Below are 18,372 nucleotides of genomic sequence, written 5' to 3' on the forward strand. Positions count from 1 at the left end.
GTTAGTATTGAAATTAGTTATTATAATGAATGTTTAGTTATTTTTGACAATAATTAATCTAAGGGTAAAAATGGAAAATTATGTTCAATTTATGTCATAACCTACTTTTTTTTAAAGGGTGTGAGACACTTAAGGGAGTATACAATTAGAGCCGTCAAAATGAGTTTAGCCCATGGGGCCAGTCCAACCCAACCCGTAATTAGGGTAGATTGTTTAAACTAGCATAAGTCCAGCCTATGTAAGTCCTTGGCCCTTGAGGCTTGATCGGGGTCAGACCATGGGCCAAATTTTTTTTATTAAAGGATAACTTACAATAATCTTACAAGTATATAATCTAATTACTTAAATACACGTTATGTAGTAATATTATGAATCTTATCAAATTTTCATACGTCCAATACATGTATATCGGAATATATGAACTCAAAATTAGGTTAATCTTTTCTAGATACACTCTATCCAAGTAAATTTCCATGTATCTAGGATACGTACATAGACAAATCTCACGTCCTCGCCTCCCTACCATCTTGCTTGTCACTCTTTTATCATGCTCGTGTGTTTGATATGCGAGATATATGCTAATTACTCTAGATTTTTTATCTAGTGTTATTGAAACAACACTACTGTTTGTCATATTTGATTTGAAAATCTTCTCATTTTCTTGATGCTATAGAATTATAAGTTTGAAAAGAAAAAAAAATGGATTAGCCCGCCCCAGCCCTCGGCCCTTCTAGGGTTGGATAGGATTGAACGTTTTCAGACCCTACCAAATGAAGGGACGTCCTGCATTAGCTCTTCATACAAATTTTAGTGTATATTATACACTATTTAATACATTAAATATACACGCTACTTTCAATTTTTTCAATAGTAAAAGTGATTTACTAAGATAATAACTACTTAATTTAGTCACAATCATTTAAAAAATCAACTCTCGACCGATACATCTATTGATCGACACACAACTTGCTCTAACATCTCAAGCGGCCGTTTCTCATTTTATCCTCAACATGTGTACTTCTACTTGAACCTTCTTGTAAATGCGATCATTGAAATCTTATATCACCGCACATCCATCTTACCATCCACGTCTCTCAAATATTATCAATTAATATTTGTACAACCGTGTACCTCAAGATCCATAGTAGGTGAGAGCTTCTAATACACACTTAAAACCATTTCCTACTTCTTTAAATTCTCAAGCAAGAAACACTTTCTCAAACCTAAACTTTTAGCTAAATTTTTTTTTTACACAAATCCCAAGAAATTTCATTTTTCTTTAGACAAGAATTCATACAACCAATTAAAGAAAATATATATTTCTTGCAACATATAGCAAACAACAAACTTTATTTTTATTATATATTATACCTAGCTAGGGTTTTCCTCTTTTTTGATAACCTATTTAGGGTTTTTTTCATCAATTTGACAACATTTTTTTCCTTCAAATTTATGTTTTAGGGTTTTTCATTTTAGAAACACAAATATATAAATAATTTGAGAAAAAAAAATGGAAGAAGTGAAAGAAGAAACTCAATTACCACCAGGATTTAGATTTCATCCAACAGATGAAGAGCTTATAACATATTATTTAGTGAACAAAATAAATGATGCTAATTTTACTGGAAGAGCTATTGCTGATGTTGATCTAAACAAATCTGAGCCATGGGATCTTCCAGGTAATACTAAACTTCAAAAATTCTTTTTTTTTCGAGACGTATGTACAATTTAATTAAACTCATACGAGTCAGGAGTAACATGTAGTTTATGCTCGCGTGTCAAAAGTGTATTGAACTCAAACTTGTAATTTTCTTGAATTTAGATTTGAAAATAGAGGTACCTAGTCCATGAAGGGCAAAGTTACATCGATGGATCCAGGATTTGAACTTTTTATCATGAGTTCTATTATATCACGTCTATTTTACCAGGATCGAATTATATTATTTGTACTTATTTAGTGGATCTTTTTGCAACACAAGAGTATAAATAGTTTTAATTAAGCCAAAGTTATTTTGTTAGATTTGTATGTCCAAAAGGGGTTCAACTGAATCTCCTTAACCGAAAAATTATGGTAGGTATGTAAACTAGGTAAAAAAATATATTTTTTGTGTATATATAAATTGTTGAATCTTCTTGATATTAGGAAATATAAAAGGATTTATTTATAAATATTGTACATCTGTAAATTGTTAAAAAAATAGTTAGTGTTTTTTTTCTTCTTGAATTTATTTGAAAACCCTAAAAAAAATTGTGTATCATTATGAGAAATTTCCAGAGAAGTGATTGATGTATAAACATAAGAGAACAATTTTTGGATCTTTCCCTCTACTTTACATATTTTTGTTTTTATTTTTATTTTGTTATGCAGTTATAAGCTATTATAAAAATTAAATACCTTCATTAAAATTTTTAACATTAATAAAATAAGAGTTAATTAGGTTAAATATATTCTAAATTATCACTATTTCACGAATTTCATACTTAAAATTATTAAATTCTTTAAAATTCCCCCTAGTGGAATATGACATGATACATGAATATCACCAGAGAACGAGCTAGGTGGGGGTTCATGGATTTCGACGAACTCAATTATTTTTCGTAGACCATGTATTTTACTAGAAAATTAGTTAAATATATATGTATATTTACTTGTGAACCCAATTCAGTGATAAAGAAGTGATTATGAAACTCCCGAACTCTTGATCCTGACTTCACCTCTAAATATCACGCTCAAATAGCTCCCTAAATTATCATTTTTTTTTATAAATTTCATACGTAAACTATGGTATGTCACTTTTTAGTAGTGTGATAGTTAGGGTACCATGAATATCGTAAGAAAAAAATGACAGTTCAAATGTGTTTTTTTTACTATTATCTCAATTAATTATATATAAGTTGTTTAATCCATCATTTTATTTAATCAACTCTTCTTTTTTTTTTTTGTGTAAATTAAATTACAGGAAAAGCAAAAATGGGAGGAAAAGAATGGTATTTTTTCAGTCTACGTGATAGAAAATATCCAACAGGAGTAAGAACAAATAGAGCAACAAATAGTGGATATTGGAAAACTACTGGAAAAGATAAAGAAATATTTAATAGCAAAAATAATAATAATAATAATAATTTAGAATTAATTGGGATGAAAAAAACATTAGTTTTCTACAAAGGAAGAGCACCAAGAGGTGAAAAATCAAATTGGGTCATGCATGAATATAGAATTCGATCCAAATCTTCTTATAAAACAAACAAGGTATGTATATATCCTCCTCAATTTATCGATTAATTATTATTCGTAGTTACATGATCAGATTAATATGAGAGTTTTCTGTCTATCGTTAATCCATAGTTTTCTATGTGGTATGATAGATGATTGTTTGCTAGATTAATTTTTATCATCGCACTCTATTTTTAACATTTATCGAGCATATCTAAGCGAAAAATTGAAAGAAAAAAAAATTATAGCATGAACCATACAACCAAAGATTGTTTTGTATTTTATATATTTATATTAATAATTGTCGGTGCATATAAGTTGAATCTATGAGATATTTTTCCTTTCTATTAAATTTTATATCCTTCATGTTTAATATGTTTTGAAATTTATTAAAACTTATTTAATTTGTTGTAAATTTTTTTTTTTTGAAATTGAAATCCCTTTGGGATTATATATATTAAAAAGTTACCTAAGTCATTCAAGTTAACTATTATGTATGGTTTTGGATTATCTATTGATTATAAAGAAGTCTTTTTAAACCCTAGATATTAAAATTTATTCATTTAAATAAAGTCATGCATGTGTAAAGAATTTATACATTATCACGAGTGTAATTTAATTATCATTGCAAGTTATAATTGCCTTTGTTTTTCAAAATATTAGCTAAAATTTCACTTATTATGAGCATTTACATGCATATTTTTTGTGATCTTTTCAATAACTTCAGAATATAAAAATTCTTTACATTATTATCAGTCTATAGAAACTAAACTCGTTTGGTAAACCTAAATACATACTCATATGGTTTGTCCGGCTCTTTTTTTTTTCCCCTTCATGTGACTAATTTGACGTATTATGATCAATTACCTGTCGTTGTCTTTTAGATGACTCGATAATAATTTATTTTACGCTATCAACATATATATAGAAAAATTATTTAAACTCTAACATGCTATATATTATACTCTATTTTGCAGCAAGATGAATGGGTGGTTTGTAGAATTTTCCAAAAGAGTGTAGGATTGAAGAAGTACCCTACTAGCCAATATTCAAGGGCAACCTATTCTCTCAACAACACTCAAAATAATGCATCAATAATGTCATCACAAATGATGCAATTACCTAATGATCATCAAGGGTTCCAATTGGCAATGGGAAGAAATAATAATAATAATAATAATTACATGAACAATCATGGTCATGAAATTCAAGATGTTAATAATAGGGTTATATTTCAAAGTGGTTCATCAAATATGATCAACAATTTCCCAACACAACCCCAAATGAGTTACAATATTACAAGTTATGGAGGTGAAATGAATAATGCAAATACAAGTTATGGAGGTGAAATGAATAATGCAAATACTATGAATAGTGGTGTCATGGACCATTGTGTTGATTTACACAACTATTGGACTACTTATTGATCAAGAAGAAGTCACTTTTTTAGGCCTTGTATTTGGAAGTATTAAATTAATGTTAATTAGAATTTATGTAAGTTTGGCACTAGTGTTATAATTAATTTCTTCTACTTAGGAAACAAATTGTGTTGTAATGTTTATTTAGGATTGTTAATTAGTACTTTGTGGCAAAGCCACTTAAGAGTTTTATTGAATAATCTGTGTAATATAATAACTAACATATCAAGTGTAGTTTTATATGTAAAGTTTTTAAAGAGAGTCTGCTATATTTATTGTTTGTCTTTATCATTGTAATATCAGAAAGGTTGATTATGATGGATCCTCGGCTTAAGAAAAGAAATCGTATAAACTATTCACAAATAATTTTGGAAATAAAAGAAAAAGTAAAAACCACTCATAAATAATTTCGAAAATAAAAAAAAGTATAAACCACTCACGAATAATTTCAGAAATAGAAAAAAATAATTAAAAAGAAACCGTATAAACCATTCACAAATAATTTCGGAAATAAAAAAAAAAGTAAAAACTAAAAAAAAGAAGTAAAAACCACTCATAGATAATTTCGAAAATAAAAAAAAGTATAAACCACTCACGAATAATTTCAGAAATAGAAAAAAATAATTAAAAAGAAACCATATAAACCATTCACAAATAATTTCGGAAATAAAAAAAAAGAAAAAGTAAAAACCACTCATAAATAATTTTGAAAATAAAAAAAGTATAAATCACTCACGAATAATTTCAGAAATAGAAAAAAATAATTAAAAAAAATCGTATAAACCATTCACAAATAATTTCGGAAATAAAAAAAGAAGAAGTAAAAACCGTTCATGAATAATTTCAGAAATAGAATAAAAAAATTTTGATTGTTGAGAGTGGGATTTGAACCCACGCCCTTTCGGACCAGAACCTTAATCTGGCGCCTGAGACCAACTCGGCCATCTCAACATTTAACAATTATTTGACTTAATTCTTATATAAAAGTTTTTCTAAAAAAAATAAATAAATTATGGAGCATTAAAATAGGTTAAACTAATAAAAGAAATTGGATACAAAATTTAGAAGTGAAAAGGTCATTATTAAAAATCGTAAATATTTATCGAAAGTCATTAATGTTACTATTATACATATATGAAGAGGGATACAAATTTTTTGTCAAACAAATGATACAAACATAAAACAAGAATATGAAGTTTCTTTCTCTTGACTAATCAACTTAACAATGGCAAAATTTTAAGCGAAAAACCTTATCAAGACTTGATATGTCAGTGAATATTCTATAAAGTAGAGAGTGTCAACAAAATCACAACATACAAATAACTTTTTTCGATATTTTTATGATGATAGTATTCTGATCAGCTTGCATACACCTCAACTATTCCATCGATTACCTACCACATCCTACAAACACAAAATATGCGATAATTCTAGGCCGAAGCGATGAACCTATTTTACCAAGATCTTTGATTGCTTGAGAACAGATCAAGGCAAGAACCAAGACCATGTAATCGAAAAAAATATGAACTTTAACCTAAGAGAAATATGTTGAACTAATAATACAACACCAACACACTCGGTATAACTCCACAAGTGGGGTCTAGAGAAGGCAGAGTAATGTATACGCACACCTTAACCCTATCTCGTGAAGATAGAAAGGTCATTTCCAAGTGACCCTCGACTCAAGTGCATCAAATCAAAATAGTAGTGAACGAGGAAATACAACAATGAGGAAAACATGGCAACATGTTGGATTGATAATAATAATAATAATTAATAATAAAACTATGACTATCCAAAGCCAAAGCTGTGATACACCAACACAAAATTTTCCAAACATATAGTTTATGTATATCTCCATTTCTTTGGCCTTAATACACAACCCAAAAATGAAAAAAAAAAAAAAAAAAAAAACTAAGGCAAGAGCTTCATAAACAAGCAAAAAATATAATTTGTAGTGGGACTAAAAGCTCCATATGCTCAGGGAGTAAAGGACAACCAATCTGCAACAAGAAAACACATACCATATTTCAGATTTCAGATTAAGACATCAAGCAGTAAAGGGAAAGAATGTGAGTACATATTTTACAGCAATGAAAAAAGGCTTTATACTCTCTCCATCCCAATTGTTCGGTATTGTTTGACTGGGCACGAAGTTTAAGAAATAAAGACTGTCTTCTGAAACTAGTGGTGTAAAACCAGCCGCAGACATTTGACCGGCCATCTCATTAAGAGTAAAATGAAATTTTAAAGTTGAATGGTTTCCAAAGACATTCTTTTTGGGACAGACTAAAAAGAAAAGTGTGTCACGTAAATTGGGATACAGAGTCTAGTGTTTGGCTTCATTCCCGTGACAGTATAAACTAAACGATAAGGATCACTATATATAGGGGTTAATTTGCGTTAAAAGGACAAAGTTATTTGGATGTGCAGCTCTAGAGTTGCTATAATTATCTCTAAGTCGATACATCGCAATATCTTATGGTGTATGCTGGCCTCTCAAGTGCATGGTATCTAGATTTTATCATGATCCACGACGTAAATCATATATTGAGACAGGGGAGTTGTCTACTTTTATGTTTGCACCAACTCGAATCAACAAGTGAGATTTCTAAAAAACCTTTTTAATCACCTTCCTCCTTTATAATCTTGAATTTTCTTTTGTTTTTTCGGTCTGAAGCAGCACTTAGAATGGGGTGCATGAGGGCAAAAACACATTATTTAGAATCACCAAGAGGAAATCGAACCAAGCTACCGTCAAAAGCTAATGATTTTTGAACTTATCACCGTAAATTTATCTGTACCTTATAACACGGGACAAAGGGAATACATATCCAATGCAAGACGGCTATCCGTACATTAAAAGGGAATAGCTGAAAGTGATACCTGTGAAGTGTTACAGTGTGCCTCAGTTTCGATAAAAAGAAGTCTAACTTCCTTTGCTCTACATGTCTGCATGTCCCCTCTTGGCCTTACGGCGTGAATTGGGTGAAGTAACATTGTGATCAGATTCCTTTGCCTTTGTACTGCAACATACAATTTAAGAAAGACAACAATGAGCCTCACACATTGCACAATGATAATCTCTACGTAAGGAAATGAGGGACGGATTAGATGTACTGACCAGAAGATGGCAGATAAGAATTTGAACAGAATTATAATGGGCAAAGCCAACAATGCTGAGGCCTATAGCACATAAAACCAACCAAGTTTACATTTATCAGATATAAAATTGGAGGAAAAAGTGGAGAAGTAAAGGACTGAGTAAATAAAATACGCAAACAGATACATACAGCAAACCAAATCAGCTCCTTTGTTGCGAGAGATTTTGTAAGGTCATGATTCTCCAGTGTTTCTTTGACTGTGCCTTGAAGCTTCACAGGATATGAGACGACGTTTTTCAAACGGTGAACCAAAAATCCAATATAATACTATAAACAATATATGCATTAATCTAATAGAGGCATTTACTTCAACCAGATAAATTAGAAAGAAAAAAATCAAACTGTAGTTGTCTTATTAAACTTATGGAACATATGCCTGAGATCATACTTCAGGGGTTAATGTCTCAATTACTTTCTGATACCTGATTATGGTATGTAGTTGCAGACTCGAGGAACTTCCCATAATGATGAACTGCCACCTCTGTATATGGCTTGGCAGCAACACGAACTTTTTCAACATGTGGTTTTGCAGCAGCAGCAACATCATCAATGTATGGCTTGCTGAATTTCTTAATTCCCTGTCAGAAAACTTTTCTCAGCACTATGTATTCATACATGCATGACAAAGTCGGGAAAATGTTTTTTCTTAAACAGAGTTGGGAATGCTACCTGAACATGAGGAGTAGCTAGTTCTTGAACCTTGAGAATATGTGGAGTTATGGCACCTTTAGATGTCTTGTAAATTTCAAGAGCTCTTGTAGTTAGCAATTGTACATGTGGCTCAGCAGTAGTGGAAATCACCAACCACTTTTCCTTTGCAACTGGTATCCATTGCTTCAAACAGTAGAGCAGCACAATGAGAGTCAATGCATACCCCGACTTGATAGCTAAGACACTCGGGAAAACTAATACATATTGAATAATGTAAAACTCAGACAAATGAACCTCCATCAAAAAGAGACAATTGAATATCCTACACATTTAACAGCCACCCTTATCACTATTTAGCCTCTTCGTATTTCTAAAGGAACTTTCTCCAGAAAGATCTTTTTTTTGTGTGTGAGATAAACGTGATGTCCGGGCCCAGCTTTCTCGCACCTCAACTAATACCACGGAATACCTGCCACCTCCCACCAAGGCTATCTCCAGAAAGATCTCTTAATAATCTATTACCTTAGCAGACAAGGTTTTACCTCACAAGGAATGAGAAAACTTCGGCAGGTACATTAACACTTGTTTCTCTACACATTTAACAGCCACCCTTATCACTATTTAGCCTCTTCGTATTTCTAAAGGAACTTTCTCCAGAAAGATCTTTTTTTTGTGTGTCAGATAAACGTGATGTCCGGGCCCAGCTTTCTCGCACCTCAACTAATACCACGGAATACCTGCCACCTCCCACCAAGGCTATCTCCAGAAAGATCTCTTAATAATCTATTACCTTAGCAGACAAGGTTTTACCTCACAAGGAATGAGAAAACTTCGGCAGGTACATTAACACTTGTTTCTCTAAAGCAATAGGGATTTCACATAAATATAGTAGTTCGTTGAGGTCAACTATCTTAGCACGCGAGATTTAGCCTCGCAAGAACAAATAGCTCAAGGATAGATTTGTATGATTTCTTGTTCAGTACACAAATGGATTTAAAATCAATCTAGGTTCCATTTCGAGCGAATTTCTCAATTTCGAATAAGAAGCAAGGCAACAATATGTGCAAATACTCACATCCTTGCCAACTGCAGTTGGACTATCCATAAAATATAGTTAAAACAACTACGGTCAACCCCAAACAAGTAGAAGTTGGCTATATGAATCCTCACAAACCATGTCGCTCCGTTTAAGATCATCCAAGGCCAATATTATACAAATTAAAAAAAAAAATGTTCTAGTAGTTATGATGATAATAAATCAAAAAATAAAACTATGGCAATGTAAAATAAAGAAATAACTTCTTTCAAGGTCATGAAAATGTTTGAATATAAGTGCATGAAAAAATCTTATAAGAAAGGAAGATGTTGAACATTTATAATGCAAGTTAGGCTTACTGTTTTGATTGTTTCCACATGTGGTGCAGCCCATGTTTCAGCTAGGGCCTTCTTTTCAGTAGCCTGAAAAGCAAATAGAGAGATAAACAGGTTAAACTGGCTACTTGGACAAGCATCCATTAATAACAGTAGCACATGGTCTAATCGGATATCAAACAGACAAGAAACAGAAGAGTGTACCTTCTGTATCACTGTGTCCATAGCAGGTTTTCCGTGCTTCTCCAAAAGAAACTGCAGTTCACAATACGATAAGAAATCCGTGTAGAATCATGACTCATGTTACATGAAATTCTTTTATTGTTATTCATATTACACATAATTACTACAACTACAGTAGAAATTCTGCTAAGAAAAACACGGATTGTTGCTCCAAATACCTGTACATGAGTCAACTGAACTGCAAGCCAAGGTGGTAGCCATGCACCATGCACCTGAATTTTCAAAAAAGAAAAACTCATATTTCCAGGCATGTAAGGAAGATTCATCGAAATCTAACTACATCAAGGTGCAAACATGGAAATAAGGCAACAATAAAGGGAAATCAAATAAACATACTTATCATACAAAACCTATTTGGCTGAAATACTTCGACTTCCGTCTTTCAATTAAGTTATAACATAAAGTGGGTATTCCAGGAAAAGAGGCATTAGTTTTCAAACGGACTGAAAAGGAAAGTAAGACAAACAAATTGAAACAGAAGGAGTAGAAATTATGGCCTCTCAAGAAGAATACAGTTTGGCGCATTCACATGATAAGATGCATACAGCTCAAGCATACACCAAGTAATTATACCTCTCCAAGCTGCTGAGCTTTTGACGTGGCTTCAGATCTAGCTCTAATCATTTCCTCCTGAAAAAAGAGTATAGGAGAGGTATTAGAAAATTGTATCCAACCATACAAATTTCAAAAGTTTGGAGTTGTGTCTTTATCAAGAGCATGCCTCAGCAATCTGAAGAGCCCGTTCAGTTTTTCTTAATTTTGCCTCCTGCTCATCAACGGTCTTTTGAAGCTGCATAAACACAAAAGAATGTGGAATGGCATCTTATAATTAAGGCTTAGTACTGCAGGTACCAAGAAAAATACTAAATTGCAGCTGCATGCAAGAGATAGAAGATTAAGCATTCACACGATGAAGAGTACTTCTCGTCATTTCTAAGTGTAGATCAAGTCTAGTTAACGGCAAAAAGAAAATCAACTTCTGAAACCAGCAAATGATAGTTTAAATTACTACATTACTTGGTCAGCCATGAAGATTTTTGGTATCTAATATTATATTTACCTCTAAAGGTTCTCTATGGAATTTCATCCCATACATTATTAGTTAGGATGAACTCATCCTGTATAGAACTCCTTTTCCTAGTTTTACTTCTTTGGAGAGGAGGGAGGGGATGATTGAATTCCATTAATAGCCATATTTTTGCAGTATACAGTCATAAATAAAAATGCACCGACTCAAGCATCTACAATCAGCTACACCATACAACAATCAAGTCTTAGTGATGGGCAGCAGACCTAAAACATCTAGAAAGGAAACATCTTTTGAAACTGTACCCATAACTCTTGTTGAAACTTAAGCTGAAGTGCAACATGTGAAAACATCATTCTCAAAAAGAGTTTGGATATGGTCAGGAGAACATAATTTATCATGGTGGAAAAATTGTAGACAAGTTGATATTATGTGGTAAAGGTAACCACATGAGAAACTTACCTTCTCAACTTTTGAATTTAATTCAGTGAGTCTCTTCTCTGCTTCATTTATCTGGGTTCCCAACTCTTTTTTCTCTTTATCCTTCATATCAACTTCCTTTTTTAGTGTCTCAACTAGCTTTTCTAGTTGATCAACTCGAGCATTAGCCTTTTTAACTTTCTCCTCAGCATCCAATGAACCTTTTTCCTGAGAAAACAAATAATTGGAACTTTAAGAATCTGTGTTATAGAAACATTATTCAGACATCTTAGTTAGTGTAAAATTGCAAACACTTGTATGAAGAAGTTAGTCGACTCACTTGGAGAGAAGATATTTGGGCTAGCAATGAAGCAATTGACTCTGACTTCTCTTTTATCATTTCCTCCTTGTTAGCAATGACTTCATCCTTCTTTTTCAGTTCCGTGGCAGTATCCTTCACATTTGATTCTTCAAAAGCAAAAACATTTTAGAGGACATGGTAGATGACTAATAATCACATTCTTAGGGGGCGAAAATTCTCAATCAAGAATATTTGAGGAACAGCTCCCTATTGCTTAAGACAACATCTTACTGCAGACAAATATGACTACTTCTAACATTCTGTTTTATCTCTGGATAAAACTATAGATAACTTAATTGGCATATCAAGAAAGTATAAAGGAGATGATATACTTATAAGGATGTAATGTATCTCTTTCAGCTATATTTTTTTCCAACCGCTTTCTCAATAAAATATTGCCAGAGAGGTAATGTCACCCGTCTTTATACTACATCAGTTGAAAATTCTATCTTCAGTGGGTTAATTCTCCTTAAATACGACATATCTTAAGCTCTTTAATTACTATTGATGCTCTGTCAAAAAATAGCATATAATTCTGTATAGGGTGTGAAGAAAGGATGTCAGTGAGAAATGGAAAATCGGAATTTGCCGCTTCATTTGTCTAAAAGTAAAAACCAATGAGAGAACTAGCTCTATGTATATGATGTCAAAACTTCATAACCAATTTAGTGGCACAGTATGTAAAGCAGTGGATTTCTGTTAGACGATACATCTAATTGAAGCAATAGTTTTTATCTACTGTTCCTTCACTTCCTACAGCAAAGACCAAAATACATGGTATTAAAATCATAGATAGTTCTACCCAAAGGACAAAAGTACATAGCATAGAACACCAAAGAGAAGAGATGCCTCGAACATTAATAAGCTGAAGCAGCAGGTACATGACAATATAGTTTACTTGGACATGTGGAGATATCCATATTTATAAGTTTGTGATTTCTTCGGGGATCAAAATTAGCTCTGGCATACAACTTTTAGATTTGACTTCAATCTAGCCATTTCTCCACCGTGTTTGAACAATATAAATAATTGAAGAAAGTTACTTTACATTTCTTAATCCTGTAATCTTGTATCACAGACTTCTGTCTTCAAATCCAGTTCAACGTTAACTCAATTCCCAAAAGATAAAAACTTTAATCAGTCTACCAATTAAATCATCAAGTTAACATCTCAAGAGTCCTTGCATCACTAGATTTGAAGATTAAGGGTAGTTCCCTATGCCTCGAAAACAGTTTCCCCATAAAAAATTCATTTTATGATTTCATTTCCCCCTATTTGTTTGCCTTGGTATATGGACAAGGGCACATGCTCGGCAGAATCCAATAGCTTAGGCTCAAACTTCGTATTTGTGTTTAAAAAATTCATTTAATATGGCATATAATCTATCCAGATAGTGATTCAAAACCCAAAAAAAAGATAAAAATCATGACTCTGCCTATATTTCTAAATATGGAAAGTTGCTTTCTACCAAAGGAAAATAATTACCTATACCACTTATGAGAAGACATCATTTTCTTTTATAAAGATCCCATCTGATGCTTTACACCACTTGTTTTAACCAACTCATAGATATCATTACCAATCATTAATGCAACAAAATATACTACCAAAACATTATCATCATTATACTATCTTCCACCAAACAAAGGAAAATGATCTCCTATGCAAAATATTTTCAACTGCACCTTAAAAAGCTAGCCTCTTGATCAAGTAATCCACATATAAATCCAAAAATTCACACTTCCCCAAATACCCACAAGAAAAAAGAATCATAAACTAAACAAAACAATAGAATATGATCCTCCAATGCAAAACATTTTCAAATGCACCTTAAAGGTCCAGTCTTTCAATCAAGTAATCCAAAAATGAATTCAAGAAACACATTTTCCAAAACACCCACAAGAAAAAATAATCATAAACAAAACAAACAGTGGAATGTGATCCTCCAATGCAGAACATTTCCAAATGCACCTTAAAGGTCCAGTCTTTCAATCAAGTAATCCACACAGAAACTCAATAAACACACTTTCCAAAACACCCACAAGATAAAAGAATCATAAACTAAACAAAACAGTGGAATATGATCCTCCAATGCAGAACATTTTCAAATGCAACTTAAAGGTCCAGTCTTTCAATCAAATAATCCACACAGAAACTCAATAAACACACTTTCCCAAACACCCACAAGAAAAAAGAATCATAATAAACTAAACAAAACAGTGGAATATGATCCTCCAATGCAGAACATTTTCAAAAATGCACCTGAAAGGTCCAGTCTTTCAATCAAATAATCCACACAGAAACTCAATAAACACACTTTCCCAAACACCCACAAGAAAAAAGAATCATAAACTACACAAAGCCACAACAAAAAAGTGAAAATTTTATAAATCTAACCCAAAGATTGGATCTTGGACTTAAGATTGTCCAACTCTGCAGAAGTGGAAACATGGGATTCAACCACTTCCACTTCATCATCCACAGATTTAACCTCAGCTTCAGCTTTGATCTGTGTAAATATCAGTGCAATAAAAACCAATAAAGTGAAGAAAATTAGCCTCATTGATGATGCCATTACAAACCCACAGCTTAAAAAAAAAAAGATCTTTTCTGGGGGTTTTAATTTGGAAATCTATCCAAAGATATGAACTTTTTTGGGTTTCTAAAGCAAATCTTGTTCGGACTTTCCAAGAATGAGCATCTTCACAAAGGTTATAAACACAAATATAAGGAAATAAATTTGATTATGATGAAGTTATTCTTTGTTGTAGTAGTATTATAGTGTATATTATATTGTTTGGGTAGTTGGTTTCTTGATTTTATGGTACATGGCTGGCAATTAATGTTGGAATATTAAGATTTTTTTTTTATTCGAGGTTTGATATTCGTATTAATACTATTAAATTTTGACTTTTGTTATTTGTTATGGTTTGTGTATATTACTTTTTCCATTGGTTTACTTGTTAAACTTTGACTAAGTACATTTATTAAGAAAATAATAATTAATATAGTATGTTTATTATTTTACTTGTATTAATTGATAGAGTTTTAACATATTTACGTATTACATTTTCAACGTTAACTTAATAATAATAAATTGAGAATATAAAAGAAAGAAAAATAACTTTGTTTCCTTGATTTGTCAAAAAGTTATAAGTACAAAGGGAATTCAAATTAGGAATGTTTAACAAGTAAATAGGGAGGAGGGAGTATCCTTAAGCCCCCACATCGATTTTCTCTTAGTTGTCAGGTTTTTTTAGTATCGTTGAATCTAGAGTCTTTTAAAATTGTACTTTTTACTAAATATATCGTTGTTGTAATATTTATATCCATATTAGAGCTCGACTAATCAAAATTTAGAATAGGGCCATTTAGGAATTAAGTTTCTTATATAAGAACAATTTTATATTCATAATTTACTATAAAAAATTCTAATTAAGAAAGAAACAACTTAATCCCGTTAACGTTTGATTAGTGGAATCTCCAAGACCCTGGGATCTTGATGATGTCAAAATTGAACTAAGGTACAAGTAACCAAGATTAATGTACAATTCTGAGCAAACTAATTTAGTCTTTTATTATTATTAGGCAAGTCAGCTCAACTGCTCAAGTACACCATAATTGACTTTATAAACCTTTTTTTTTCAACCTTTGGGACCTCATGATAATTTACCTTTTAATATGTGGGGTATTTTATTTAGATACTTTTATTTAACTTGTATATCAAATGTATACTTCTAGTGTACTTCACCTGAATTCAATTAATATGAAACGAGGTGTAATCACTTTTACACAATTATATACATATTTTATAGCACAAAGTTCCATTTACTAAATCTAACACAAGAAAGCCACAACATCCAGACAGATGACAAGTTCGAAAATTTAAGGTCATTAACCTCAAATATAGTTTAGAAGACAGATGAAAATACATTAATGTCAGATAAGTAAACAAAAAGAAACTAATCAATATCAAGAAAAACATAAAACAGCTGATCCTTGTATATAGGCACAAAGTAACCAAAATCTGGAACATGAAAGATAATTGTATGTGGCAACTCTATCAGACCAAAGTATTGCCTGAGAAAACTAGAAATGAGAAATACTGCGTAAGACATATCCAGAAACAACTATAAGAATCAGACCAAAAAAATAGCAGGAACTAGATCCTACTCATCGTCATTTTTCCTCCCCACTGAAGTTAAGCGGCAATAGATGGCTTAGATGCTGCAGAGAGTCTAGACCTCTTCTTAGCCAAACTCTCACTACGTCGTTCTCTTTGTTCCTTCAACCTACTAGCAAGAAGCTTCTGATAATCAGCTGCCTCTGACTTAGCCTTGGCAATTCTCTTCTTCTTGTCAGCAATTCTCGCTCTCTTTCTTTGTAATGTCAGGGGTGTCACTAACCTCTGAATCTTAGGAGCTTTGCTCGCATTTTTACCTGTCCCACAGAAGATCACAACAGTTAGCTAGTTCACGGTTTCCACATCAGAAAGCACAAACAATAAGTATTGGATAAAGTGCAAACACTAATGAGACAGCAACTACGAGAGTAACAACTAACCAGTTTTGGTGGTGAAATTTCTGCGGTAAGTGTTGACATACTTCCTGACATCATCTTCCTTGGAAAGATTGAAGAGCTTTCTGATCTTGGAAGCCCTTTTGGGTCCTCTCATCCTTGGCTTTTCAGTGTCGGTCAGTCCAGGCAGATCATTCTCCCCCTTCTTAACAATAACCAGGTTCAAAACAGAAAGATCAGGGCTGACAATGCATCCACGGACAGACTTCCTTCTGCGCTCTCCATTTCGCCTACCATAACCACGGAAGCAAGGAGTACCTGTTTCATGTGTAGCATTTAGATACATAAATAACAGATTTTCTTTTTATATAGATCTTAAAATAACAGCTTTTGATGAAAAGAAACATTTAGGTGTGCCAATAAAGCTCATTCTAAACATACCTCTGTGGAGCAAAAGGCGAACACGGCCAGGAGTTAACACTCCCTGCTTCATAGGGAACCCTTGCTTGTCACATCCTCCCATTATCTTGAAAACGTAACCCTTGAACTCCTGTCAATTAAAAATAACAATTATGGAAAAGTGTAAACAAGAATAGCATGATCTCCAACCAAAAGCTACAGAGTAAGGAGAACAGAAGCCTACCTCACCCAAAGAATCTCCGCTAACTTCCTGGGAGATCCTTTTGTCAAAGAAAGCTCGGCTGCAATTAAAGAATTCAGCTTAGATTTTATGAATACATTAATGTTGACAAACTAAACTGCACATGCATGCTCAAAAAAAATCAAAGAGACTGCTTCATAAATCCATCACTCGACAGCTATAAAGCTAAGTAACACAATTACAACTATAACACCACCACTACACTGCCTCAATACCAAACTAAGTTATGGTTGTCTACAAATTCTCTTTATATCATTCCGCTCCATCTAGGGTCATGCCATTCCAAATACACCAAGGCTCAAACCCAAACTAGTTATGATAGGCTAAGAATCCTCTATATATTCATTCCACTCTATCTAAAGTCATTTCATTCCAACAACTAATTATTTTTCTTAAAAGACAGAATTTGCATGGGCTTTAGAGACATATTAAGAGGCATATAAAACTAAATCCTCTAAATCACACACTACCTTCCAGTCTAGCTGTAACCTCCACCAACACTCAAAAGCAAACAGAACTCAATTAATCACAGTAAATATGAATTTCACTTTTTTCCGGAGTAGCAGACAACATTAGTTCATTGCTGCATTTCCTCATTCAAAACTAGTTTGATTTGATACCCTTGAGCCAAGGGTCTTCGGCTAACAGCCTATCTAACTCCTTGAGGTAATGGTAAGGTTTGCATACACCCTATACTCACATACTGCAGTTGAAGCCTGAAGGATTACACTTAATACGTTATGGTATTGCATTCGACAATAACATAAATCAACCAATCAATTGAAGACAATACTGACTTCAATTCCAAACTCATAACAATAAACTACAAACATTCATAGCTCAATTTAGGCCCATTTCATTCCAACGAAGCAAAAAAATTCATCTTTTAAGATCTCACACTTACACTAACAATTTCGTTCATTTACAAGGATCTCACATCAATACAAACATACAATCACAACAAATTCTAATTAATTCCATCTCAATAACAAAAGTAGGCAAAATTGAAATAAAAAACAGTATATTATCTTACAGTTTCTGATCATCATCGATTTCAAGCTTTTTCTGGCACCCAGTGGTGGGATTCGCAATGTTGAACTGCAAAATACATTACAAAACATAAAATTAGTTCCATTATTACACTGAAAAACACACAATTATGGTGAAAATAATGGTTTAGTGAGTTACCTTCATCTTCGGTTGGAGGCCGTGAAGACGATGAAGTGTTCAAATACACTTGGCCTCTATTTGCGATTAGGGTTTTTTTTTTCTTCCGAAAACGAATGTTTCGGGTTTTATATAAATTAGGTGAAATTGGGCTTAG

General features: G+C 32.5%; 3 protein-coding genes and 1 non-coding gene across 4 annotated transcripts; 1 reads left to right on the top strand and 3 right to left on the bottom strand.

Moving 5' to 3' along the window:
• The first annotated feature begins 1,026 nt into the window (after positions 1-1,026).
• LOC101256693 (NAC domain-containing protein 92-like) lies at positions 1,027-4,903 on the top strand. Its single transcript, XM_004244412.4, has 3 exons — positions 1,027-1,679; positions 2,961-3,250; positions 4,192-4,903. The coding sequence occupies exons 1-3, from the start codon at positions 1,511-1,513 to the stop codon at positions 4,639-4,641; spliced, it is 909 nt and encodes a 302-aa protein (XP_004244460.2). The 5' UTR covers positions 1,027-1,510; the 3' UTR covers positions 4,642-4,903.
• A 599-nt stretch (positions 4,904-5,502) lies between these two features.
• On the bottom strand, positions 5,503-5,583 carry TRNAL-AAG (transfer RNA leucine (anticodon AAG)). Its single transcript has one exon. It is a non-coding gene; the product is annotated as a tRNA-Leu (tRNA).
• A 777-nt stretch (positions 5,584-6,360) lies between these two features.
• LOC101256993 (uncharacterized) lies at positions 6,361-14,706 on the bottom strand. The gene is made up of 14 exons (XM_004244413.5): positions 14,267-14,706; positions 11,849-11,976; positions 11,551-11,736; positions 10,783-10,851; positions 10,635-10,691; positions 10,220-10,273; positions 10,023-10,073; positions 9,843-9,905; positions 8,466-8,630; positions 8,219-8,374; positions 7,926-8,006; positions 7,757-7,818; positions 7,519-7,658; positions 6,361-6,635 (listed from the first exon to the last, which is right to left on the bottom strand). The coding sequence occupies exons 1-13, from the start codon at positions 14,442-14,444 to the stop codon at positions 7,577-7,579; spliced, it is 1,332 nt and encodes a 443-aa protein (XP_004244461.2). The 5' UTR covers positions 14,445-14,706; the 3' UTR covers positions 6,361-6,635; positions 7,519-7,576.
• Positions 14,707-15,841: 1,135 nt separating this feature from the next.
• Positions 15,842-18,338, bottom strand: LOC101257286 (small ribosomal subunit protein eS6). The gene is made up of 6 exons (XM_004244414.5): positions 18,237-18,338; positions 18,082-18,146; positions 17,031-17,088; positions 16,829-16,937; positions 16,433-16,705; positions 15,842-16,309 (listed from the first exon to the last, which is right to left on the bottom strand). Exons 1-6 carry the CDS (start codon positions 18,240-18,242, stop codon positions 16,071-16,073), a joined length of 750 nt encoding a protein of 249 aa, XP_004244462.1. The 5' UTR covers positions 18,243-18,338; the 3' UTR covers positions 15,842-16,070.
• Between the last annotated feature and the right edge of the window lie 34 nt (positions 18,339-18,372).

Source organism: Solanum lycopersicum, chromosome 8 (genome assembly GCF_036512215.1).
Source record: "Solanum lycopersicum chromosome 8, SLM_r2.1".
Taxonomy (NCBI): domain Eukaryota; kingdom Viridiplantae; phylum Streptophyta; class Magnoliopsida; order Solanales; family Solanaceae; genus Solanum; species Solanum lycopersicum.